This window comes from Anomalospiza imberbis, chromosome 16 (assembly GCF_031753505.1).
Source record: "Anomalospiza imberbis isolate Cuckoo-Finch-1a 21T00152 chromosome 16, ASM3175350v1, whole genome shotgun sequence".
Lineage (NCBI taxonomy): Eukaryota > Metazoa > Chordata > Aves > Passeriformes > Viduidae > Anomalospiza > Anomalospiza imberbis.
In genome coordinates this window covers 2,573,965-2,601,083 of record NC_089696.1, presented here as the reverse complement: position 1 = coordinate 2,601,083, position 27,119 = coordinate 2,573,965, and the positions used below count along the sequence as shown (strand labels likewise).

Below are 27,119 nucleotides of genomic sequence, written 5' to 3'. Positions count from 1 at the left end.
AATAAAACTATGAGCAACTCAAAAAAATCTTCCACAAAATTTGGAGAAATTGTGACCTTCCTGTCCAGGTCTGGCAGCAATCTGAGCAGTACTTACACACAAACTCAGGCTTACTTAGACAAAAACTTATGTCATTTCATCAAGTCATATTTGGAAAGCTCAGTAATCACTAGGTTTTCCTACTGAGTTCTTTCTTTTTTTCATAGCTGTGAAAGACATCTTCATGGAGTGAAGACTTGACAAGAACCAGGTTGAGCAACTGTAGTCACTATTTACCTCCTTTTCTTTATGCTATTACATGGTAAAATTACAGATCATGTCAAAATGTTAAATCAATGTAGAATTTGCTTCTCCCTGGCAATATGCCTTTGTGCAAATTACCTCTAATTATTATTCTTTATCTGTCACTGAACACTTCCCATTTTTGAAATACAGGAGTGAACCTGTGTATGATATTTTATTTTTGCTGTCACCCATAAAATCATGAACCACTACCTCAACAACAGTTAAAAGGTCATATTACGTAAAACTGATAAATTGACTGGTCACTACAACTTTCTATCACGATCAGCACTCAAAATTCTGTTTGTGGGTAAGTGGAAATACATACACATGTTTACTTAATTACCAGTTTTTTTAAAAATGGACCTTTGTTCTGTCTATTTTTGCCTGATCATCAGAACACATGAAAGTCAGAATCAGTGTGTCACAAGCCAGTTCAATAAATATAAAATGCCTGTATCCAAGACTTACTTGTATGGAACATGATGAAACCAGAAGTTGAATGGAAAGACCTGTACAGCAGCTGGCAAGACACAAGACAAGCACCTTAATCCCCTTGTTGACTCCAAAACCCTCACCTGTTAAAGACTAAAGCTGCCCTTAGCCCCAGAGCAAAGCTGAATCCTCAGAGCTGTCTGCAGAGCGAGCCATCCTGCTGGCACAAGCACAAGCCTTCTAGATTTACACTGTGCCCAGCAGGCTGGGCTCAAAAAGCCAAGGAAAACTTTCATCTGATCTTTCATCTACCTCTGAACTTCCAGAAGCACATGACAGCCACAGGTCCTCTGTGCACAGTGCTGGTAAAGGACAGGGAGTCAGGGCAGGCAGGGCAGACTCCAGTGCTCTCCCCTGACTGGCTGCAGAGGGGAGGAAGGGAAGAAAAAGTCAATGATTTATCTCTTCACAACCTGACTCACGATTTTTGTCTTTCAGGAACACCTGTGCCGTGTTCCCTGCAACCCAAACCTCAGCAGTGGAGTATCAAGTCACCAAGCAGAGCTGCAGCTCATGTGCCATGGGAAAAGCATCCCCTGGCTCACAGGATGCCACCCTCAAAAGAGCCAGGCTATTCACGGACTAAAAGGTTTCGCCACTGAGCAAAACGGTGATTTTTATAACCAATTTACTTATTACTAAAGAAACATTTAAAATTATTAGTAAATATTAAAAGAAACACAGAGAACAGTGAAAGCAGCACATCAGCTGGAGATCTTTGAAAAGCTTTCTCAGGAACAGCCACTGCTGGCCACAGGTGAACTGGTGGATGCTCCTGCACTAAGTGCTGTGAAAGCCAACCTTCCCTGTGCCACCAGCCCTGGTTCAGCCAGGTGACAGAGAGCACAAGAATCCCTCAGCATTTTGTCCATGATGAAATAAGAGGCAAAATCAGAGAAAAGTGTGGCTGTATTATCAAGAGCTTCTAACAGGAAGACAGCAATAAAGCCATTCCTTGAGGCAAACTTAACAAGGAGATGCTTGGCTGCAGAAAGTTTGGGAATTATTTTGGGTATCAGTGCACACAGAGAGGTCCCAAATGAAATCTTGGTTCTGCTGTGCTATGCCCTATAAACACAGAGAAAGCATTCTTGCCCCAACATGCTTATTTTGAGCACTCAAAAAACAAGATGCCGGTGACCCTGGTATTTCTGGAAGAGTTGCTGGCTGGTAAATAGCAATATTGTGACCTCCCAAGCAACAAGAAAGAGAAATGCAAACAACCAAGAAGAACAGAGCAAAACAAAAATATTTCCATAAGCAGAACTTTTTATATCCCAAGAGATCTCTGCCTCCAGAGCTCAAAAGGAACACATTAACCTGTGTTATGTGACTCTCAGTATCTTATAATCTTCAATAAATTTATTTGCTAGGAAGCTCTGCAAGAAAACAGAAAAAGTGAATTGTCTCAAATCCTACAGGAAAATTATTATGGAAGATATACTTGAACTGATGGCTGGGGTTTATCTGGGACTTCAAAAATTCATTGCAACACTGCTCTCCTGCGCTCCCTTCACATCCAAGGGGAGCGGGTACTGTGAAAACAGGGGTCTAAGGAACCCTAAAACATAGAGCAGTCAGAAACAGGCAAAATTTTTTTGCAAGGTATCACTGGCAAGCTCTCCTTGTTGGTTTCTTCTAGACACCATCTATTTAATTCCAAAGTCAGAAACTGGAGGGAACACACAAGGGCCGCACTGCTTGCACTAAGGAGCCAAGGAAGCAAAGGAGGAAGAAAAGATACTCCCATCCTGATTCCACTGAACCATACAACAGAAAGAATTTTAGTTTTGCCTCATCTCCAAAAAACAGGAAGAGCAGCACTAGGACAACCTGGGGTATATGAACCTGAGGATTTCAAGTGGAATGGGGAGCAGGGTTTTGAAGCAGTTTGCCCAAATGACTCCTCCACACGCTGCTTTGGTACACGCTGGAGAGCTGTACCTGGATTCCTTCGGGGTGAACCGAGCCAAAGGACTGGCTCCAGGAGCACGCCTGACGTGCTCCAGCCACAGAGGTGCTTTTGTTCCAAGACCTGCTCCAGGAGCAGTGTTGGGTAGAAGTCCTGAAGTGTGCAGAACGTGGACATCATGTGCTCAGCACCTCCTACTTTTGCTCTTTGAAGAGTTTACTTGCTCCTGTTGACTCAGCCTCAAAGATAGCTACAACTGCTGCAGCTCAGACAATTAAGAGATAATATACTAGACATACAGCATAAAAAATAGGATATAATTAAGATATCAAAGGTTTAAAGGAAGCTGAGAATTGAAGTACTGGTAGGGAAACAAAGCTTATGTCTGCTATCTGTACAGCACTTTTATACTTGAAGAGAGTGCAGGGTATGAGATAATTAAACAACCACTACAAACTTCCTCTCCTCTATCGCTACTATCAACAGATTCTCAGGGAAATCAGTAAAGCAAAGCTTCCTAATAGCACCTCCATTCACAGAACTGAGCAGGTGCTTGGCAGAGATCAATTAATTAAGAGGCGAAATCTCAGTTTCCCTTATTAAATCTCAGAGCTGCTCCCTTAAAAAAAACCCTCCCCTGCAGCAGATCCTACACACTAGCCCGTGGCACTGCTGTTTGATTGCTTTTATCATGGGCTTTGATGTATTTTTTCCCCTGATGGCATTTACCTATAAGCTGAGTAATCTGGCTGCAGAACAAAGTTCTGAGGAAACAGGAAAAAACGGGCAGCTCTGAAGCACCCACTAACTACCACGTCCCCTGAGGGCCTGTGCAAAGGGAGGGAACAGAGTAAGTGTGCTACAAACCTGTGGCTAAGGGGAGTCATGGCAAAGCTCTGCTTGGCTTAGAGGTACACACAGCCTCTGATTTCTAGAACTGCATAAGACATTGGTAAGAAATGGCAGCTGATTGCAGTTCTACAAAAAATACAGAAGGGAAATGGGGAAAAAGCAAAGCCCAACCCATATTCCTTGTTAAAGTAATTCTTACCACATGCTCCAGCTGCTTTTGTAGCTACATTTCAGAGTAAGAAGAGACCATTAAATGTCAGCTCACAAAGCAAATTTCATCTTATCTAGACTGCATGTCAGTTTGTCCATCTGTAGTACCCTGGCTGAAACAGGAGCTGTGAAAGGCATTCAGAGCTGTAAAATCCAAACCTCTGTACTGAGGAGGCAGAGCAGCCTCTGCCCTCTCATGATAAATGGCAACCAAGGACAGAACAGAAGTCTGAGAAAGACCATGAAAAACCCACTGCTGGCATGTGGCATAATTGCTCTACACAGTGCTCTTGTGATCTCCTAGAAAACAGAAACAAATAAATAAGAATATTTAGGAGCAGTACCATCAGTCTCCACAGCTAAGTTCATGTCAGTTTGGGATTAATATTGAGAATAGCTATAAATGCGGTAAAAATACTAAATTTTATTTGTTGCTACAACACAGCCTTCACACAGCATTTGGCTGTGAAGGTATATGGAAAGGGGAAATATCACAGGGATGTTTTTTCTACAACCTGTTCAATTTATTTCCATTAGAACAGCAAAATTCCTCTTAGAGTAACAACAAGGTTACGTCTGGTGCTGTTTTCTTGAAAGCACACTCCCACTGAAATACATCAGTGTCAACACTTTCCGAAGAAATTAACTGAATTTGTATTTTTAGAAGCTAACCAGAAAGCCAAAGCCCAGGAACACACATCTGCTTCAGCCCTGTGGCTCCCAGGCACCAATGTCACTGCCGATGTCGTTGCTTGCTGTAAGGCTCGCGCTGCAGCCCCGCTGCCGTATGCATGCGGACAGCTCGCTCACCAAAAATAAGTTTTTGTGTCACATCAAAACAAGCACCTGCCAGGGGCAAGCAGCTGCCACTGCCACCACTGCTCTGCAGTGCTCTCCCCACGTCCTTACTCACTGACCTTTCTACCACCATCCTGGCCTCCTTTTGTGTTTGTTGCCACAAATATCTCCTTCCTCCATCACAATGCCAGTTTATGACTCCTTCGGGTTCTTCCACTCAGTTTTCCAGCTTACTTCATCAAAATGGGTACTTTTATAAGCAGATCAAATAAACTCACAGACCATAACAGGGTTTGTTACATATTCCACTCCCATTTAGATCCATCTGCTCCCCACCTTGGACTACAAGCACTGCAGGCAACAATCTCTCTGTGAGACAAAGGCACGGCACTGAAGAGACACAGCTTTGACAAAAGAGACAATTAAATCCTCAGCTCGTACAATCCTCCTGCACGTGCCTCTAAGTGCTGCTAGAAAGCAGCCAGGAGTTTCACTTGAAAATGAACATTGTAGAAAAAATAAAAATCAGACTCTTAACCAAGGGGAACTGAAGGATCCGTCCTTTTCTTCTCCAAAAGGCAAATTTGCCATTTCATCCCCAGATCCCTCGAGCTGCAGAAATGAGAGCATCTGCCAGCTCACTGAGCCACCTGAGTAACTTTTTCCAGCCTAACTCCAAACTGCAACAACTTGCCATATCAAACTGCCAAATCTACAGTGCTCATTTCTTTCTGTGAATCCAGCTGTCATTTTTCCCAAATGCCTTCTCAGTCCCAACTGTCCTGGTGCCAAAAAAACCTTTTCGCAGATATACATAATTTTGCAAAACACATATGCTCTCTGTATGGCACATGAAGTCAATTACCAAGTTTACTTACCGAATTAAAGGATGACACACAACAGTAAAACAAAAACCTCTTGCAGACAGCAAACACATGAACCTTCTCCTCCCTACAAGGCAATACTCTCAGAAGGAGCACTGAGTTTTAAAGCCTATGTTGACTACCACAGATGATCCTTCACGCTCATCTCCGTGGCATCTTTTATCCTGTAATTCCCCCGGTGTTTGTGATCATCAGCATGCTGAGTTAAATGTAAAACACAGTCAGCAAGCACAGAGCAGGCACTGGGCAACTCTGTTTCCTCACAAAAGAAAAGCAAGCACAAAATAAAAGCACCTACCTTTTAACTGGTCGGCTACCACGCTCTGACCGACGCGCTCAACCACCTTTCCATCCTCCATTTCATAACGATCATCCAAATATTTGGCAGTAGCTTCCGAAATATGGACCTTCCCAGCCACCCCAAGCTGCTCCATCAGATTGGCCAAATTGACATCATTGGACCACACATCGAACTTGAACCTCCTCATGCCTAAAATGCCACACAGGACTGTCCCGGTGTGAACACCGACTCTCATGTTCACCATTTCTTTCTTTTCCTGGCAGAACTGCTCGATGGCTTTGATCATCCCCAAGCCCATCTCGATGCAGCAGTAGGCATGATCTGCCCGGGGCTCAGGGCAGCCGGCCACGCAGTAGTAACAGTCTCCCAAAGTGCTGATCTTCTCACATTTAGTGTCCTCACACAGACGGTCAAAGCGTCCAAAGAGGTCATTCAGGAGTCCCACCAGGGCATGGGCTGATTTGTTGGCACTCATTTTCGTGAAGCCAACAATATCTGCAAACAAAATGCTCACTTGCTCTATCTGCTGCATTTTAAAAGGACGGAATATTATGGGGGTTTTCTGTATGGAGGGCTTCTTCTTCCTGTTTTTGGGGCTTGAGGTGGAATGACGTTTGATGGAGTTTTCACTTTCATCATCCCCCTGCTTCATTAAGTCATCGGCTATTATTCTTGGCATAACAGAATGAATCATCCTCTCTTTCAGGGCTTTTTCCACTTCCAAGTCTTTTCCATGCATGATGGATTGCCCCACTTTCAGGAATGTGCTTCTTGATCTGACTTCGGACATGATAAATAAATGAATACCGATGGCATGGATGCAGATGTGCAGGAAGGCTTTACTCAACAGCTCCCAGTAAACTGCACCAGCTCCCAGAGGTGTGAAACAGTTCTCATCACGGAAGTGATAACCAAAGGTCTCGAAGAGGACCGAGTACGACAGTCCCAGAAACAAGCTTAAATACAGGGGTAAGTGCATCACTGTGTAAAGCAACAAGAGCACTTCAATACACATAGAAAAACTGCCCACTTGAGAAAGACAAGTGTCTGTGGGATCTGCCGGGGGAGTCCGGTTGGACATGTCACCACTTCCTGAGACAGGCTTCAGAGCCTGGAACTGAGGAGCGAGGGTCAGAGCAAACACCAGGAGGGTGAGTATCAGCGAAGTCCATACGTAATGGCGGGCATAAGTCTTAGTGAAAGTGAACACAAAAAAAGCTACACATACCAGGAGGAAGCACAGAGCCGGCACCATGAAAACAATCTGTTTCTCTCTCATGTGTATGCCGAAGTAGATGCCCCAGAGCAGACAGGCCACGCCAATGTAGAAGAGGGCATAACGAAACCTGCGCTGGGTCTGCGGGAAGCATCTCTCCATGCAAGCCTCCTCCAGGTTGTTGGAGTCGAACTTGGGGTTCCACCACTTGGAAGAGGCCCTCTCGAAGAGCTGCGGCAGCTTCTTCTGCCGGCGGAGGCCGGAGCCACTGCCGCTCGCTCCGCCGGCTCGGCGGGCGCCCCCCGACTCCCCCGAGCTGCAGCTGGAGGAGATGCTGTACTTGCAGTGCTTGGAAGAGGTGCAGCCCTGGTGCTGCTTGGGGTTGATTTTCACCGTCACGCTGTTGCTGTCCCCGCTGGAGTCGCAGCTCACCTCGGTGCTGTGGTGATGCAGCAGCTGCTGGTGCGGTGGGGAAGCCATGTTGTCAATTCCTCCTCAAGAGCCCGCGCCGGACTTGGGTCTCTGGGGTTGCCGAAGCCACCGGGCTCCTCGCAGAGTCGTCTCTAGTCTCCTCCGATCCCCGCCGCGTAGGGGCGGCCGGGCAGCGCCGCGGCGATCGGCCGCTCGCCGGGCTCCGCACACTGCGCGCCGGGGCAGCCCCGCATAGTCCCCTCGCCTGGGCCGAGCCGGGCCGGGGCTGCCGCCGCCCGCCGCTGGCCCCGCTCCCCCGCAGCCCTCCCGAGGCGCGGGGTGGGCAGGCCGCTGGCTCAGCCCCGCGGGGGGGACGCCGGGCCCCCGCCGGGAGGGGACCGCTCCTCCATGTCGGCTGCTGCTGCCCGCCGCTTCCTTCCCCGCACGACTGCCGACGAGGGGCCGCCTCCCGCCCTCAGCCGCCCGCCCAGCCGGGACGGCAGCAGCAGCCGCTCTCCTCCGCTCCGCCCGCCCGCCCGTCTGAGGGGAGGAAGGGGAGCGCGGGGACGCGCTCAGGCGGCCGCCACCATCTTCCTCACGGCGCGTGGGGGGGTTCGGGGGGGCTGCGGGAGCGCGCCCCCGCTGGCCAATTGGGCGCGGCGGCGCGGCGGGAGCGCGCCCCCCCCTACACACAAACACGCACTGCCCGCCTCAGTGCGAGGGTCGCGGGCGGGAGCGGGGACGGTCCCCTCAGGCAGGGATGGGCGCGATGCTGACCGCACTCTCCGTGAGGCAGGGACGGGACACCGAGGGGTGGCGGGAGCCGGGCGGCACCGTAGTGGACACAGTCGGCGCGGCCGAGCGCCGGGGTTCCCGGGCTGCCCCCGCCACCGCCCTCCCCACCGGCTGACATTTGCCATGCGCAGACAACACGCACTTCACCAAACAATTCAGCCCGAGCCCCGCTGCAAACTCGCTGGGTTATTTTTCTCCTCGCTCTCCGCTTGTTTATGGCTGACGCTATCTCGCCGGCACCGCTCCCTCGGTTTCATTATCTCTTCTCGCAGATGGACCGCGGCTTTCCTTCTTCACAGGGCTTCTCTCTGCTGGTGCTATAGCTCCCTCTCCTCTCCCCAGCTCTGCATCCCTCACCCTTGCTCACAGGTGATGTTCCCACACTGGTCCCACCTCATCCCTCTCAGCCCCTCAGCTCCAGCCCCAGTTCGTCCTGCTGTGACTTCTCCTTCCCTGAATCCTATTTACTTTTTTCCAGGTGAGCCTTCCCCAGCGAAGCACTTCACTCCAGCCGTCCTTCCTCCTGCAGTCCCTTCTCCTCTGAAGACCACAACATCCCGTAAAATAAAGCCAATGGCGCTCGTGTAACAATAGTAATATCGTGGCCAGCGGGACCGGGGCAGTGGCCATCCCCTGTGCTGAGACACCTCCAATCCCGGGGTAAGTCTTCGGCCCCTCAAGACAAGACGGACATTGAGGGCTGGAGAGTGTTCTGGGAAGGGGCTGGAGCACCAGGAGCGGCTGAGGGAGCTGGAAAGGGGCTCAGCCTGGAGAAAAGGAGGCTCAGGGGAGACCTTCTGGCTCTGCACAGCTCCTGACAGGAGGGGGCAGCCGGGGAAGGGTTGGGCTGTGCTCCCATGGAACAAGGACACGTTCAAACAGCCTCAGGTTGTGCCAAGACCGGTTCAGATCAGATATTGGGGAAAAGACTTCACTGGAAAGGTGGTCAGACACTGGCACAAGGTGCCCATGGCAGTGGTGGAGTCACCATCCCTGGAAGCGTTCAAAAAATAAGTGGACATTGTACTTCACAATGTGGTTTAGTGGGCACAGTAGTATTGGGTCAACGGTTGGACTCAATGACCTTGGAGGTCTTTTCCAGCCTAAATGGTCTATGACTCTCTATACTCTTTTTCAAAAATAGTAATAGAAAATCTGTGGCCACACAATTACTGAAATTGAAACCTGCCCTATTTTCCATTTCCTTTGTAAAGATGTCCTGTAGCCATGCTGTAACATATGTTTCTAGTATTATTATTTAGAAGAAATTTGTATTTCCTGACATGCTCAGATATCAAAATAATCTCTAAAAATTCCAATCAATAGCAATAATTGTTCTGGTTTTGCTGTGACATAGTTGTCTCTTGAATTCCAGCTAATGGCTCAGCTGATCAATATTTTATAGCAAGTGCTGCTTACCATGCAGCTCTTACATAAACACTGTTGGGAAGAGAGAAATCCCTGAGCTGACAGAACAGAAAGGCAGGATGGCCTCCTGGGCTTGGCTATTAATTGATAAATTTACTAAAACTTCTTTCCAACCTCTTCATTGATTCATCTAAATATACTTTAAGTTACATTTTTACTTCATACAGGATGATGAATTTATTTAATCTGCAGGATTAAAGAAGTGCAACCGTTTCCAAGGATTCAAAGGCAAGGTGGGAAAAGAAAAAAAGTTTTTTACCTCATTGGCAGAGAATTTAAGGTAAAACTACCTGTGTTTTTAATTTTTTTTATGCAAACCTGTAAGATTTATGTTGGGTGATTTTAACTTAGAGATTTAAGAGGTACTGAAATTCCAGCATAGATTTTTTGTCTTGTTCCCCTGGGCTCCATAAAGTGGTACTTTGTATGTTCTTAGAATAAACAGAATCACATCAAAGATACTGGCTACATCACAAGTTTTCACTGAGTGACCCACATGATACCAAATTTTGTCTGGCTACTGGTCAGAGACAGCTTTTGATCTCCACTGATAAAATAGTTCCTCTTTCCCAGCTTTTGTTTATGGATTTGAAGGAGGGAGATAGTATGGAAGGAGACATCTGACTTGTCAGATCCTCCTTTGGTAAGCTTCACATGGGGGTGTCAAGGTTGTGCAGAATCCTTGCTCCCCCAAGGAGTTCCTGTTAGACTTTTAACATGTAGATTCCCATCCTGCTCGACTTCTAACCTGTAGATTCCCATCCTGCTCCTCCACTTGATCTTTTGGGTGGAACAGTCACCCAACACTCACCAGCTAAGCCACTCCCCACCTTCCCCTGTCATTATCAAGTTCCATGGAAACACCCTGCATGTGCAGTCAAGGAACAGTTCTCTTCAGTTTCATTAGCTCTGGCTGGGACAGATCTTGTGCTGTCTCCTGAAACACTGAATTTTTAATTTCCCTTCGCTTTTATTGTGTAAATTTTTCTCTGTTGAATTCAAGTAGCAGGTTAAATACGCGAAGCAGAAAACCACAAACACCAGTGATGCTCGGATTCATTTTAAAGTGTGACTGAGATTTGTTTTAGAGAGCAAGAAGTGGTTTGAGGTCATATTTGTTATTTCCTCACCACCACCACCTTCTGATTTGTTTTTCTCCAGGACAGGTGTAACAGCCAGCGTGTCCCTCCAAGGCAGCACCTGAGTCATGTCATGTCTGTGACATTCTTTAAGGAAGATGGTTCCTCTGGATCACTTTCTTAGTGACCACAATGAGCCATCCTGGTAGAGCTGGGAGCAGTCTGCATCCTGAGTCCTAGGTTTATTCTGGACTTGGTTGTGCTGGTTCCCTGTGGAGAACTCTGACCACCCTTCCGAGATACTCTCTGACTGGTTTGTTTTCTCAGAGACTGAGTTAGAAGAAATATTTCACAGAGCAAGAGCTGGGCAAATGCAAATCCTCCTTGCAGAGTTCTTTTAACTTCAAGCCACTAAATACCCATTTAGTCTATGGAACTGTATTTACTTCCCCTCTCAGAGGAACAAGCTTTGTCAGCTGTAATGATGAGCTCTTGTTTGACGTTCATAATATTGTAGTTCACTGCTTATCTGATGGAGCCACGCAGAGCTATTTAGGGGGTTCTGAAATGTGACAGCCCACATGATGCTTTTTTAGACTTCACAAACCGCCTTCACGAGGCAGGAGAATATGGCATGGGAATGGCTGGCTGGAACAACGGCGTGCCTTAATGCCAGCGGGGTTGCTGGAGCTGGGGAGGAGGAATGGTCTTTGAAAGTTTGCAGCTTTTGTTGTGTGCTGTCAAAGGAAGAACTTACAGCCTGAAAGAACAGGCATCGTGGATGCCGTGGGGTGGAGACTGTGGGGATTATTGATCCTGCCTGGAAACAGCATGAAGATGGAGGCAAATATGTTAAAACCTGTTTGGACCATCCACAAACAGAAGGGGGCTCAAGGGAGACAGCTCAGATGCCTCATTTCATGTTGTCTTGCCTTAATAAACAGAAAGATCTCACTTTCTAACAAATTTTTGTATCTTCATCCTTACTGACATGCAGAGCATTTATTGCAAGCTTTGGTTTTTACCCTGGAAGCCTCCAGGTGAAAGAAGTCATTTAGGAAAACCAAAGCTCAGCAAATCTTCTGGCTTCTTTTCACAGACTAACACGTAAATATTGGCAAATATTGTGAAAGACTGTTACTCCTTCATGGTTTTAAAGATTTATCACAATATTTATTTCATTTTTTCCATAGCAGAAGAGCGCAAGGGTTACCTTTGACATCTGTTCCATAAGAACCCACGGAAGCTGAGTAAATGGGTGGTACATTCTCACTTCCTTACAGTGGCCAGGTTGGTTTTGTGTTCTATATTTTCATCCTTCTGAAATTGCTATTCAATTTTTTCATATCACTGAGAGGATTTCATATCCCAGGTGAGATGCACAGATTAAATAAGCAAGTAAGCAGTAGAAGATCTTTTTATGTGACTCAAGAGAAAGGATAAATTCCAGTCTGGGTGAGTAGACATCTCTGACTCCCCTGGGACCAGGATTTTACTTGCAGGCTTTATGGTTGTCTCATTGGAGTGGTCTTTTTGCCAAAAGCAATGCAAAATATTCCACTTACCTGACAAAATGTCTGCCACCAGGAGGTGGCTTCACTCAAATATACATTTCTTTAAGATGAAGACAAACTTAAATTTATTTCTCATTTCATTCATAACCAGAAGTTCTCCTCACTTGCCAAACTGCTGAATCAGCTTGGGTACCTCACCCTTGAGTCAGCACAGCCCAAAATAGAAACTTGCTCCATTTCTGAAGAGAGGAAGTACCACTGTTGTCTGCAAATACAGCCACATCTGACATGCTTTTATAGCTACAAAACTCATGTAGGGACTTGCATGGCACTCTGCTGCTTAAAAAAAAAAAAAAAAAAGAAAAAAAAAAAAGGAAGTAAAAAGGCACTTTCTTATTCAAAATAGGAGTGTTAGGGCTGCTATGAGTGGGACTGTGTGGATGTGGAAGTCCCAAGGAATAAAGAGCAAGAGAAGGATTTTACAAGTGGCAGTCACTGATGTCACCTAGCCTAGCCCAGCATCAAGCTCCCCCTCCACCTGCTTGTAGTTTCTCATACTCAGGAATTAGGCAGACAACAAATAGGCTATAATCAAACTGAAGCAAAGTCTTAAGCCATTAGGAAATAATGGTAAGAAAACATGGTAGAAGCACTAAATCACTGACTGGAGATCAGCTACAGCGTTCCCAAGGTAAAGCTGAGTCAGTCCTGCTGTCATGAGGTAACTCTGCTTTATAGCACAGCATAAACCAGCAAAAAACCTGGGGAAATGACCAAGAGCTGCAGACAAATAGTGGGAAGTGGCACTAAAGTCATCAGCAGGACTTCATGAGTAGGTGGAAGGCAGTGAAAAGGCACATAAAAATAGTCCTATTTGATAAAAATGAGGGAGGATTTTCTGTGGCTCCAAGTCAGGACAAGAAGTAGCAGAATGAGGATAATGTGAATTCGCTCAATCTGCCCTTCTCAAGCTCTGCAGTTTTTTCTCTTGCAAATGAGCATCTGTGTTATTTGGCATCCTACAAAAGGACCCCCCTTGTCAAGCAGCACTGGGGTGCCTCCTTCCCATGGGTGCTCCTGGTTTTCCTTTCCTGCATGCTGCAGGATGGTGTCATGTTCTTCCTGGTCCAAGCAAACTACTGTTTCTGGTGCCTCCATTAAATGTGTCTGTATTGGTTCTATTTTCCAGAAGGAAAGGCCATTCCAACGGGCAGACAAAAATCAGTAACCGCTTTCAAACCATGGGCAGACAAGATGTGTGATCCTTGGCATAGGATTTTCCTGCAGTGCTATGGAGGAAACTGTAGGTATTTGAAAAACTTGTTATTTCTGCAGCAGATGAGAAGGTTGCAACACACAATTTTACCAATTTTGGATTTTTGCAACAATGCAGTTGCAAATTGAAATGTGTTTTGTATTTAGTGTTTTGGATTATTCAGTTGAAAGAGGTGGGGATGAGGATTTACAGGTGTAATTACAGGATTGTGCAGTCACCTTGTGCACACACTGCAGGTTTGGAAGGAAGACCTGCTGCAAATCCACAGAAAACCCCAGCTCAGGAATTGCATGTGCCACAAGCAATTACACAATGTAAAACTTCGTGAAACATTTGCTATGTGTGCACTAGGCCCTTTTTAAATTTAGATTTCTGGGAAGAAGAGAATTGCTGGGGCATTTCTGTGACCTGATCCCTCGTCTTGGTTGATCTGCGATGGAAAGGTGACCCCGGGCACGGCTGAGCTGGGAACGGATCTGGTGAGAGCCATCACTGTCTGAGCCAAGCAGAGTGTTCCCAACTTCATCCCTGAATAGATTCACTTGCTCTTTCCCTGGCTCTATTTTAGCCACAAATCTGTTATTCTGCCCTGTGGGTGCCAACATTTTTTTTTAAATAACCAAACTCAGTAATACTGGATTTCTGGTGCACTTTTTTTTCCCCAAAAGGGTTGAAGTGAACATTCTTCTCACCTAGGACTTCACCTGTGTGGCTGCAACTCTGGTGACATCCAGAAAGATACATAACTCTTGCTCCTTCAGTGGAGCAGATATATTTCAGCAACTTAGCAATGTTGTGACAAGTATGAAGTGGAAGGCATTGAGAAACTATTATATCAATTTTTACTTTGTATTTAAGACAATTTCTACGCACTTTGGTGTTCTCAAGCTTGGAAGAAGTTCACTTTTGTCTACAAACAGAGGAATCAGTTGTTACTTCAATTTTTTCTTGTGATAGTAGGATTGAGACTTGGATGAAATAAGAAGGATTCATACAGGGAAATGTACAGAATCAAACAATCATGGAATGATTTGGGTCAGAAGGGGCTTTAAAGATCATTTACTTCCAACCCCCTGCTGTGGCAGGGACACCTTCCACTAGACCAGGTTGAATGTGAAAGCAAACACCTTCCAAAAACTCGTGTTTAAAACTGAGCGTGAATGCATGTTTGTGCCATGTGCTTTGTTCTGTTTCCAGAGGAAACAAAAAGAAGAAAATGTTGCTGAGAACACTAAAACATAGCACCTTGGCAGCGGTGGTTATCACATCCTCCAGGCATTTTTACCGGTGGTGCTGCCCTGACAATTGTGGTGCATTGTGGAAATAAAGTGTGAAGTCACTCAGGACTGGGTCCTGCTGGTTGTGGATGAGGCAAGTACATAAATACCTTTTGACAGAGGTAAGAGGGAATGCTTGCTTCCACAGGGGAAGGGGAATAGTGGTTCTGAGAACTGAAAACACAGCAAATGTTTGTTAAAAGTGGGAGTTGGGGAGCAGGACAAGGTGGCACATAGAACCCGGTGAAAAGTCACAGAGGGAGAAATGCTACAATCCAGCATTTATTGGCCTAATGTTACCAGGATTTAGGAATGGGACCCTAATCCTTTTATAAACCGGGAATCTCTTTGAGTTGGGTGAATGGGACAACCAACAGCCACCGTCAATAAGCAAAATTCACACCCCCGTGTTTTCTGGCACACGTTAAACTCTCAGTGGAACAGTCAGGGAAAATCCCATGGCAGGCTGTCCAGCAATTTCCCACCAAAGGTTACCTCCAGGCTGCAGCTTCCAGAAGCTCTGAATTATTTGTACCTGTGAGAACTGCTCAGAGGTTGCTTGTTAGATTCAGAGAGATGAGTTATTCACCAAAGGGAACTTGGTAAAGATGGTGCTACTATGTGTGATCTCATGCCTAAAACTGTCCCATATCTTGTCTATTTATTTGGGAAATTGATTTCTAGAATACTTGGAAAACAAAAACAGGGATTGAAATTGCCTCTCAATATTTCTTCAGTCCAAACAAACAAGCTCATTGTGTGTCTTACATGTTCAGTCAAAACATCTGTTACTAATGTTAAATTCCTGGGTACCTGGAGAACCTGTTCTTGAATAAGCTACAAAGCTGAAGCCTGGCTGAAAATATTAAAGTAAGGTATCCCACCATCTGAAGGATTTTCTACACTTCTGCAGTGATTTTGGGAGGGAGAGACATGTGGCCAGAGAAAGAGAAAAGGTTCCAGCCATGCACCAGGGAGGTGGGGGCTGAGAAGCAGATTAATTGTTCCAATTGTCTTTTCCCTGTCTGTTCATTTATCCTCTTTCACCATCCTTGTTTCCATTCTTTCCTCAGCTTTATCTCTGTTGAAGAGCAGAGAAAATATTCTATTCCCCTTTCACAGTTGTAACACATATTCATTAAGTCTCATTCTATTATAGCTCAAATAACTATTGCCATGTTTGGTTCTTTATTTGGACCATTTAAGCTCTTAATGAAGAATTTGCCCTTCATCTGCATCTCTTGCTACATTTTCTGATTGTGTTCTGTTCACAGTCAGGTCCCATGGACTGCTTTAGAGACACTTTGAGTGGAGGTGTTTGGATTTTTATCCAATTTTCCCTCCTGCCCTGTCTCACCCCTCCAGCTGTGCTGCTCAGACCAGGAGGCACCAAGTCCATCACTTTGCTACAGCCTCAAGCGCCTTCTTCCAAGCCAGAAATGTGGGCAGGGCTCTTGGAGAGATTATCATCTTCCTAACCTCAGCCTGAGTGCAAAACAGCCCCCAGCCCACCTCTGTCCCCAGATGAGCAGTTGTGCTTCTCTAACCATAGAAACTTCAGCAGCACAGAGTCGCTGCTTTCATTTTTCCCCAAAAAGGCAATGCAGCAGTGACAGCTTAGTGGGAGGTCATTTCTTTCTCCAACAGAACAGAGCTTCAGGTGGCCACTGCCTGGAGCCCACCACCTCTGCGCTGCTCGGTGTCCTAGGAGAGGATGCAGATATAGAATTTTTGGGCTGAGGTCTTATTTAAATTATATATTAGGCTGAAAAATGAACACACAGGAATGAAGGATGCTCCCAGTGCCTGTGGGTGCTGCAGCAGCATGGAGCTGACAGCGGGGATGGTCTGGACTGCTCCATCCTCCTCCTGCATCTCAAGGCAAAGACATGGCAAACACTATGGACTGAAAGAAGTTCCTTTTATAGGCCTCAAATCTTACAGAAAATAAAGAGATGCAGGACTGAAGAAACCTCTTAGGCTGGAAATGTATTCAGTGTTTCTGCAGAATAGGGAGAGCACAACGCTTCACTTACCAAAAGCAGCCAAATCTACAGGACTGTGGGGTTGGAAGACTTTTATGTCTAGCAAGTAATAACTGTCTTTAATTAGCTTTGTTTACATGATAGATGTCAATGTCAAGCTCTCTCAGTGAAAAGGGCAGAATGTCCTTAGTGGGAAATGTGATTTTTGAAGCCTGACAACATAAAACCAGCGGGAAGGTTTGTGCTCAGACTGCTGGGGAGAAAAATCACCTTTGGCTCAACAAAACAGGAAGGATTTCAAGCCCAGAGCAGAAGTTTTTCAAGAAACTAATGAAAATGGAGGATTATAGTTTAAACTGTTTTGCAATCGCTGGCCTCAATCCTGGAGACACTTTTCACACACACTCAACTTTATATCTGTGGTTGGTTTTGCTGACCCTCATGGGATTATTGACACCTGGAGATATAAGTGAAGGCCAGACTGTTTACAGAGCAGAGTTTAAACTATAGCATTTTAATTAAAAAAAAAGACATTATATCAAGGGCTTCATAATCGGCTCATTGGGATCCTTTATGTTTGAAAACAAAAAAAAAAAAAAACCTGAGAAATGCAAGAATTAAGATTCATGAGGTGGTCTCAGATCTGCTCCCTTGTGTGAATAGGACCTTTTGTTATGCTGGATCACAGCACTGGGCCACAAAACTTATTCAGCAAATATTGAAAAAAACCCACCTTCATAAAATTTGAATCGATGGCTCACATGCAAATACTGTCTGCATTTCTTTCCTTTCTAAAAAAAGACCACTACCTGAAAGGTTTCCCCTCATCAATAGAGAGCAACTAATTGGGGAAAAATCACTGGTTTATAATTTTTTTAATTTTGATTTTTTTTCTTTTATATCTTAGCAGTATGTTGTACCTGCCATGAAACAACTTTTTGAAACCCTCGAAACAGGAATAAATCCCCTCTGCAAGCTCTGGTTCCACCATTTATCAAGCTGTTGGTGCAAGAGCCAAACTGTCATTGGGCTGACTCACTTTTTGGCATTTTATGTTTATATACGTGATGACAATGTTTGCAAGCAACAGGGGAAAAACCCTGTGTTCATCAGCACCATGATTCCAGCAAAACCTTTCCCTCCTCAGCTGCATCAGCAGAGCCCAGGGATGTGGCCAGAGCCACAGGCTGGCGTGGGCACTGTTGTCACTGCTCTTTGCCACTCAGCACCCATAATCCTCACGTTGCATCCCAGACCTTCTGCTGGCCCGGCCTTGCGGCTGCCAGAACCTCAGATCAGCCCAAATTTAGGCACACCTGGTGCCCCTTTGCCTTGCCCATCCATCCTGACCCTCTGTGATTCTGCCAGCATCCTTCATGGCTCTGGAAAGCCAGCTTTGGCACTCAGGACACCTTTCACATGATCTTTATTCCTCCAGGTCCAAAATTTTCAATGTAGTATTCCTGGCACTGGTATCGTCCTTGACACCGGGTTTATTTTTATCTCACTGCCCCTTTTTATCTCCAGCTCTCTTGCCCTACATCTTATCTTGTTTTTTTTTTCCTTTTCCAAGGCTTTAAGGACCTGATGGGGACTCTGGCCCCACAATGACTTGGCAGACTTAGCTGTATGTGGCTGTCACTCTCACCCACCTCTCCTGGCATTCCCTAAACTTTAACCACAACTTCTGGCTGCATCACAGTCCCGTTGGTCACTGGGGAGAGGCAGAAGAGGTTGTCCCTTCAGGTCCTGCCACCACAGTTCCTCTCGATGTCCTCTGGCTCGGGCTGACCCATCACCACCTGCCCCACATCCCAGCTCTGACATCCTACCTAATCCTTTTCCAGATGAAGAACCACAGCTGGAGTAAAATGGGGACAATGCCATGGGAAAACCCTGTCCTGGGATGCAATAACCCCCCAGCCTGTTCAGCTTTGCCATGATTGTGCTTGTTGGCACAGCTCTGCCACAAAGCTTGGGTTGGGCTGGGCCCTGCAGGGTTAGAGGCTGGGCTGGCTCTCCTGGAGCATTTGGCTGAGTCTGTCACCATTTACCTTAGCAGTAGCAGGTCTCAGCTGCTGAAAATCCCATCCAGATCTGCTGCAAAGTGGAAATAATTTGTTAAATGCTTCATACTGGGGCAGTAGCACCCCTTCCTCTTGCCGAAGCATTTGGATTTCTGCCCACAGAGAGGACCAAAGAGAGCATCAGGATCCAACTAGGTGAGCAGATACCCAGAGCACAGCCTTAATTTTGGCTGGGGCTGGGGCTGCAGCTGCAGCTGACATGAACTTTCCACTGGTGGCAATGGGTCAGAGGCAGCTGGGGCTCCTTTCCTTCCCTCTCTGGCCCTTGCCTTTGGGAGCTGTGGGCAGGATTAAGGAGAAAAAGCAATGTACGGGTCATGGGAAGAGGGAAAACAGAAGCAGCTCAGCCAGCCGAAGAGGAAACAGGGGACACAGATGTCTGTGGAAAGCTGAAGCCACTTACAGAGGATGCATTTACTTGTATTTCCTTCCAGTATAGGTTAATTGCAATGTTTTTTAATGACAGGTAGGATGGGAGCTGGGCTTCTGCCTAAGCACTTCTGCGTCCTGCATAAAAGTGCTGAATTTAATATTAACAACAATTAATCACAGCTACCAGGAAGCAGCCAGCAACATTCCCTGCCCTGGGAGTGCTCGGTTTGCATGCTCAGTCCCACAAACTCCCATCCCCAGGCCAATGGCACTAGAAAGTCACAAGGAAGCAAGGGCCTTCCCTGTGCTGCTAAATTTTGATCAGAGCTGAAGTGGGGTGGCACCAGCAACCCCTTCCCATTCCTGCCAACAGCCTTTGATGGGAACGCAGGTGGTTTTGGACACCTCTTGTCTCTCCCGTGGGTAGGAATTTGCCACTTGCCACTATCTCACCCACATTCCATTTTCCCTCCCTCTGCCCCAAAAGGCTACTGGGATAATTCCAGATCAGAGCAGGCTGTGAGGGTTAGGGTGGATTGCAGGTTTGCCAGGATGCTGATGGATTTCTCCTGTTGTTGATACTGTGACTTGCTCTCTCATTAGCAGCACTAATTGCTTATTGCAAGTTTTGCACAGGCACATGAGTATTTTGGAACAGCTCATCTTTGCATCCTGTAATTAAATGACCACTAATGAATGTGTTAGAGAAGGAGGAGCCAAATGCTCCAGTCCATGCTGGGCATCCATAGAATAACTGCTGGGAATTCACCAAGTTGCTGCCTGGACTGCAGCAGCTCCTGGCCAGAGACAGCAGCATGTGAGCACCCTGTCATCACTCTGGCCTCTGCTCTGCTTAGAGGTACCACCAGGACCTAGCCCACCACCCACCACCCCACCCCGTTTTGCAGGGGTAACATTTGCTGGACATCTCATGGAGTGAAAATCCCCATCCCAGGGTTTCAGGATGCCCTGGCTTCTCTGATGCTTGCCATGAATAAAATGTGGGTGTACTAAAGCAAGTGGTGATCCCTTGGGGCCAATAGCCAGGCTTTTCCCATCTCCCTCAAGCAGACAGTCCTTTTGGACATTCCTTTTCCCAAGGCAGACAGCTCCAGAGGTGGGCTTGCTCCCCTTCCTTCACCCTGTCTTCTCCAGGTAACACCAACATCACGTGCAAACCCCAGTTCTGGGTCTGAACCCCTTTGCAGTCTGCAAATCCTCCTCCCATGGAGATGCGTGGATGTCGCAGCTGGGGACATGGTTTGGTGGTGGCCTTGGCAGTTCGGGATTAACAGCTGGATTTGATGATCTTAGATGGCTTCTCCAACCTGTGATTCCATCGGTGACAGTCTGCAAATCCTCCTCCCATGGAGATGCGTGGATGTCGCAGCTGGGGACATGGTTTGGTGGTGGCCTTGGCAGTTCGGGATTAACAGCTGGATTTGATGATCTTAGATGGCTTCTCCAACCTGTGATTCCATCGGTGTCAACCGAGGGAAGTGCTCCCAAAGCCTGCACATTCTTCAGGACATGGCTTTATTTGCCTTCCTGGTTCAGTGTCCTGCACATCTTGGGCAAATTGTGTTGATTTTGGGTTTCTCCACAGACACAAACTGACCTCAGTGCTCTGGTTTGAGGTGGGAGGTATCTGTCCGACATGTCCTGAACTTAATGTTGAAACTCTACCAACTTCCAGCCTGAGCCTAGACCCTGTCCTAGGAAGGGATGCCAGAGGGCTGGGGTCTGTGCAAGCCAGAGTGCTTTTGGGGCTGCATGAAATTCCACAGACCCAAAAAGAAGGGACTTACATGGAAGGGGGTTTTGTTTGCTCCAGGAGCTGTAAATGGCAGCTTGAACCAGTCAGGCATCTGCTGACAGCAGGGAGAGTGATGGTAGCCAGGTGGGCAGATTGTTGGGACCACCTGGGCAGAGTGTCTTCATAAACATGTCACAGCCACTGGGGTCTTACAATTGCAGCACAGGGAGTTTTGGGAGGCAAGGTCTGGAAGGAGTTTGGCCCCAGCATTGCATGCATAGGAACAGCAGAAAACAGACAGGGTGGAGACCTCCACCATGCAGCAGGCAGAGCACCAGGACTCCCCCCAGCTCCCAGCAGACCTTTCCAAAAGCTTTTATTCTTTTTCTGATGATTGGATGCGGGATATTTTCATGCCTGCAAGAGATGCCACCGAGGGGCTGAGGTGGTAGACGACAACCAAAAGGGACTGTAAACCCCTTGGCTGGTGTTTGAGGAGCTTCAGGAGACCTTGGGAAAACTTGGTGGGAGCACCGTGGGCGCTGGCAGGATCCGGCCCCCGCCAGGCTCTCGGCAGCACCGGCAGCTCTTCCCCAGCAATGTCACTATGATAAATGTTTGTCTTTTCCATCCAAGAGATACAGCGGAGCCACTGCCAGCACCATGTCTCAGTGGAATTGGGGTTTGCGCTGCCAGGAGCGTTACCGGCTCATGATTCACATCTTTACAGCAGCTTTGGAAGGAAAATGTGCTTCTCGCCAGGCAGACCTTCATGCACGTCGAGATGCCACAGTTTTTCCAGACTTTCCAAAGGAAGCCACAGCCAAATGAGACATTCCTTCTCTTCTTCCAGCTTTCTTGGAACAATCTTCTTTGATTAGTGAGTGAGACAGATAGTTGGAAAGAAAGACAGACAGACAGGCTGGGAATAGGGTTATAATGAGCAGTTTGCATGAGCCCCAGTCGCCGGTGGGAGGGTTTCTCCATCCGCCCCTTGCTGGGTGGCTGCTGAGAGCCCCTGCTGTACACTGTAGTCCTCCACCCCTTTGTCCTCCTCCATGGTCCCCAGCTCCTGTCCTCCTCTGTGGTACTCCATTCCTGCCCTCCTCCATGGTCCCCAAATCCCTGCCCTCCTCCATGGTCCCCAACCCCTTTGTCCTCCTCCATGGAAGAAAAATGGGGAGCAGGGAGACATCCATGGAGGAGGACAAACCCCTCCTCTTTCCTCCGTGGTCCCTGACCCCCTGCCTTCTACTGGGATCCCAGCCCCCCTGTCCTCCTCCGTGCTCCTCCATGCTCCTCAAATCCCTGCCTCCCTCCATGATCCCCAACCCTGCCCTCTGCTGTGACCCTCAATCCTGGGTTCTTCTCCGTGGTCCCTGACCCCTGCCTTCTGTCGTGGTGCCCAGAAAGCATGTGATGAGGCAGGTGGGATCTGTCTCACCAGGGAGGATCACACTGCCCTGAGGCAAGGGAGTTGGGGTTCGCTTTGCCTGTATGGCACAAGGACACAAGTTGGAAAAGCAGCCAAACGACTCAGGCATGGCTGGCAGGTCCTGTACAAGGGACAGAGGCCAAAGCTGGGGTGCAGAGAAGGAGATGGGAGTTCCTGCCTTGCTCCATGCAGCTGCACCCCCTCAGCCACCCCAGTCCCAGTGCTCTCTCACACCAGGAGGAGAAACAAAACAAGCATCTCCAGGGAGTGTGTTTGGAAAATATCAGGTTTTATTAGACAGGCTGATGTTCAAGCTGACAGTTTTATCCCAATGCACTTGATCACGGGCATCTACAGGGCCTGTGTCCCAGCTCCCTCCCTCCCATGAAGCTCTTAGGAAAGATGTTCAAACCCCCCCACATTCTGAGGGGGTTTGGATTTCTGAGCAGAATGAAAATGTCTCCCTGCTCCCCATTTTTCCACTCCCAGATTCCCAGAGGTCTCCTAAGAAAGCTCAGTGAGAACTGGGCTGGGAACTGCAATCCTCTTGGGACTGACAGCCACCTGGATCCGTGGGAGAGGAGGCATCTCAGTGGCAGCATCTCCCTGAGGCAGCACAGAGCTGGGTCAGTGTGTGTCACAGGGAACAGACCACCAATGCCGTGGCTTTGGAAGGAGAATCCAAAGGAACCACATCGTGGGGGAAAAGGGTTTTGGCTGTCATGGGGGTGCCCCATCCAGCACACAGGCACCAAGGCTTTGCACAGGGTGTGCAGGTGCTGCAGGGAAGTGGAAGAGAGGAGAGGAGAGGATGAGGTCTGGAAAATAAAGCAAGATAAAAGGAAACCAGAGAAAGGGTGGGGAGAATGATAGGAGTGGCCTGAGAGCAGAGTAACAGTGCCATCAAGGTCAATACTCCTTTCCCTGGGTACCCCATGGGCTTTAGGGCGACAGAGGAACAAGGAAAGAGATGGTGCAATACAGTGCTTGCAAACAGAAATGTTTAAAGGTCTTTGCCTTCTGTGACAGTGACACACAGTGTGACAGCAGGAACAGTGACTACATCAGCCAGTTTCTGTTGGTGATTCTATTCCATTAGCTCTTAAAAAACCATGCAGACCAGTCCAACAGAGGAGAGTAAACGACAGATGGAGAGGAAAACTGATGAGCAGCGGGATCATGGACAAGAAAGAAGGAATGACAGTGAAGGGACAGCAGCACTGGGGCAGGTTTGAGACCTCACAGTACTCACAAGTACATCCCTTCTCTCCAGACTGCTCTGGCTGCTGCTCTCTCTGACACTGCTTGCCTTCCCTTGCACCCTCTGCTCCCTCTGCCCTGCAGGCAAAATCCCTCTTCCTGAACCACGCCCTGCCCTGTGCTTGGACGTAGATTCCGGTCTCATCTTCATTAGTTCAAATGTCAAGTCCTACCTTGAGGCAGAGGCCAGGAACATTCAAGTCCCTGCAGCAGCTTCCCCTCAAACTCATCTGGACTCAAGGGGACCTCTTCATTGCAGCGCCTGGGGGACACGGAGCTCTCCCAGGCATCCTGCCATAGCTCACGTCCTGTTGCACATATGGGGATGCCCTTCACACCCTCCCCATCACAACACAGCCTTCCATTCCCAGCTTTCTCTTTCCTTCTTTCATTCCTTTTGCCTTTTTCTTGCTTTAGCCAGCACCTCCACATCCTCTTGCTTCTGTTAAAGGTAAGTCCCTTTTCTCCAGAGGTTTCCTGGAGAGCAGTGCTTGCTGTGGGTGTTTGGCAGGAGGAAGGACTTTCAGCAGGTTCTTGGTGGGCATGAAGGTGTCGGTTTGCCATCCAGGACATCTATAGCCTGGTTGGTTTGGGCTCAGCTTGGCAGACAGAAATGCTGTCCATGAGGGCCAAGTTTCAAGGTCAGCTGTCCATGGGGAACTTCACCCTGCTCAGGTGCTTCCAAAGCAATACTCCTTCAGGACTGAGCACCGATGCTCAGAGATGAGCCAACAAATGGCTAAAAAGGGAGGAGTTTGGAAAACAAGCCCCAGAACCTGCCTGGACTGTCCTGGGGAGGACAGATCAGCAGGTTGGCAAAAGGGATGTGGCCTTTTTAACTTCACAGCTAATGACCCCCTTTCCTGTCTCCCTCCACAGAGCACAAAAACACAGAGGGCTGACTGAGAAAAGAGCAACATGGACTTGAACAAAGGCAAACTGCCAAACCCTCACCCTTGGAGCCCTGCTGGTCCACAGACAAGACTTGCTAGCATGGGTTTTGAGGTTAATGACACACATAGGCATGAAATGCCTTCTTCTGTGCTGGTCCAGGGAAGGAAACCCTGCTCACATTTCCTTGTGGGACCATATGATTTGGGGTGCTGGCCCTCCTCCTCCAGCACAGCTCAGCCAGTGCTGGCTGCTCCTTTCCACCCCATTTCTTCCTTTGCCATGGACTTGCAAATCCCATCACGGCTGCCTGTCTGGAGCTACAAACGCCCCTGCAAATGCTCCTTCTTAAGTCAAACACCCGCATGAAGGCTGCAGATCAGCTGAGCTGTCAAGTGAAAACAGAACTCACCAGGTGACCTAGAGGTCTCAGAAATAAAAACAAGATCAATATTTGCTGAGATTTGTAGCAGGTTTGTGCCTGAAAACAGCAGCTGGGACATGGCATCTCTTTCCTTGACCAGTGCTCCCGGTGATGCCTGGGTTAGTGTGTCACAGCTCTCCCCTGTGCTCTCACGCCGTGCCCTTGTTCTCACTCACTCATGGCTTTGGAGATGCAGAGGTTGAAATTCCTCTTCATGCACTCTTGGCACCAGTGGAAAAGCAGCTGCAGTCCTACCCATGCATTGCTCATACTTACAGCTTAAACATTGCCTTCTACTCAAAAGAACAAAGATAAAATGTCAGGAATTCACAGTTTTTATTCTCTTCCTTATGCCCACCCATCTTCCCCTGCCATCGATGTCAATGACTCTAAGTCCTCATCGTATGGTAGCCTTTGCCAGCGCGGCACTCAAAGGGTTAACAAACCATGGCTTCTTGGACAGATAAGACATAAGCTCATTCACCAGTAGGAACACGTGGACAGTTGGGTTGTGGATCACCTTAGGGTTTCCTGTAGCGATTCTTTGGGGTTTCGCCACAGCCAGTGACGTCGCAGGAGAGGACATTGGGCTTCTTCCCCAAGCCGATGCTTCCCAAGAGATCAGGAAGCTCGCGGGTGATGGCCTTCTCAATCTTCTCTAGGAAACACCCTCCCATGTAGGAACACTGCTGAGATAGCAGCTTAAAACTGGTGATGGGATTGATGCCAAAGAAGTCCTTGTAAGCCTCGCGGTTGGGGAGGTCAAATTTGCTGACATTGGTCTTTGCCAGAATGGATTTAAAGATAAAGAACCTGTCAGGATCTTCCACAATGTCCCTGAACACCAGTTCTCCATCGCTAAAGAAGGTCATTTTGTCCTTGTAGGTCTGTAGATAGCGATCGACCAGCAGGGCGTGGATGCGCACCCGGATGGCGTGCTGGCGGATGAAGGCAATCTTGTTTTCCATCCTGTTCTCAATCACCTGGTTGAGATCTTCCAGGAGCGATATCTCTTCTTTGAGGAACAGGTCTCTGTGGGTTTCCGGATGGTAGTCATGGGGCCAGAAAGAGCTAACATACACCCTGGGTGGCTCTGTGACATTGATGAGAGGAGCCAGGCTCCAGAACAAGGCGCCGTAGACTCTCATCAGCTCCTGGGTAGCCAGGCTGTCAGCTTTGTTCAGGATGATTCGGATCTGAGACTCACGGCCCTTCAGCTGACGAAACAGCATCTCTAGCTCCAAGCCCACGTCCAGCTTCGTGGGGTCAAAGACAACAAAGATGAGATCGGCTCTGTCAATGAACCACTGGCACACGTCATTGAATGGGTAACCTTGAGGAGAGGAAACAGGGAAATCCAATGCAGGATGAGTCCCTTCATCAAGGGATTGACAAACCATGAGCCTGCTGTGCCTCAGTCCCCATTTGGGTTGCATGGGTTGTGAGGCACAGCGGACTTCCCCTGTAGCCTAGAACCTCTTTCTCATACTCTAAAAACACTTTGGAGCTTCTCGGCACAAAAAGCGCATGGGTGTCTGAGTCTGGGACTGCTTGTCTCTCTCACCCTTATCTCCAGATCTTCCTCCTCCCTGATGCTGACCACAGGTTCCTCATGTTCCTGTGAGCAGATACTGAATCACAGGATCAGATAATCATTATGGTTGGGAAAGTCCTCTAAGATCATTGAGTCCAACCATTCCCCCAGTACCGCCATGGCCACCAGTAAACCATGTCCCCAAGTGCCACATCCACACATCTTTTAAATCCCTCCAGGGGATGGTGACTCCACCACTGTCCTGGGCAGCCTGTGCTGTGTCAGGACTCCATTGTGCTTCAGCCACCTTTGTCACCTCAAATCATCGTAGCATCTTTTCTGGGGTCCCTTAGATGAACCCAGTGAACCCCTACCTCTTTCTTGCTGCTTGCGGTTTTCAATGATGCCCGGCGTGTCCACGAAGGTGACTCGCTCCAGCAGTTTGTGGGGGACCTCAATGCCTATCAGCTTCTCCAAGAAGTTCTGCCCAAACTTCTCCAGGGGTGAGAAGGAGCGGGCACTGTCGGCAGCCATCACGATGCCCTCGATGGTCTTCAGCTTGGGGCCATGCATGATGACAGTGAACTCGGAGGTGGTGGGTTCTGCCCCTGTGCAGCAATGAAAAGAGCAGCAGAAGCATGAAAT

At 47.9% G+C, this 27,119-nt stretch overlaps 2 protein-coding genes and 1 long non-coding RNA gene across 8 annotated transcripts in view; 1 reads left to right on the top strand and 2 right to left on the bottom strand.

The window, feature by feature from the left end:
- Window positions 1-7,810, bottom strand: part of ADCY9 (adenylate cyclase 9) — an 88,016-nt gene extending 80,206 nt beyond the window's left edge. For both annotated transcript variants that reach the window (XM_068206560.1, XM_068206561.1), the window contains exon 1: window positions 5,732-7,810. In XM_068206560.1, the coding sequence (XP_068062661.1) occupies window positions 5,732-7,430 (1,699 nt within the window). In that variant the 5' untranslated portion in view covers window positions 7,431-7,810. The remainder of the gene's footprint in view (window positions 1-5,731) is intronic.
- A 283-nt stretch (window positions 7,811-8,093) lies between these two features.
- Window positions 8,094-24,643, top strand: LOC137483477 (uncharacterized). 2 transcript variants are annotated; one of them, XR_011004479.1, is made up of 6 exons: window positions 8,094-8,525; window positions 8,635-8,816; window positions 9,777-9,864; window positions 11,860-13,480; window positions 14,651-23,594; window positions 24,505-24,643. It is a non-coding gene; the product is annotated as an uncharacterized lncRNA (long non-coding RNA). The 2 variants fall into 2 exon arrangements; XR_011004478.1 differs by lacking the exon at window positions 24,505-24,643 and having other exon boundaries at window positions 11,857-13,480; window positions 14,651-15,961.
- The window catches only part of SRL (sarcalumenin), a 24,759-nt gene continuing 20,273 nt past the window's right edge, over window positions 22,634-27,119 (bottom strand). For 3 of the 4 annotated variants that reach the window (XM_068206564.1, XM_068206563.1, XM_068206565.1), the window contains 2 exons: window positions 26,849-27,082; window positions 25,260-26,273 (listed from right to left, as the gene is read on the bottom strand). In XM_068206564.1, coding sequence (XP_068062665.1) covers window positions 25,462-26,273; window positions 26,849-27,082 — 1,046 coding nt within the window. In that variant the 3' untranslated portion in view covers window positions 25,260-25,461. Of the gene's footprint in view, window positions 26,274-26,848; window positions 27,083-27,119 lie in introns of all 4 variants that reach the window. The other variant, XM_068206562.1, reaches the window with a different exon arrangement.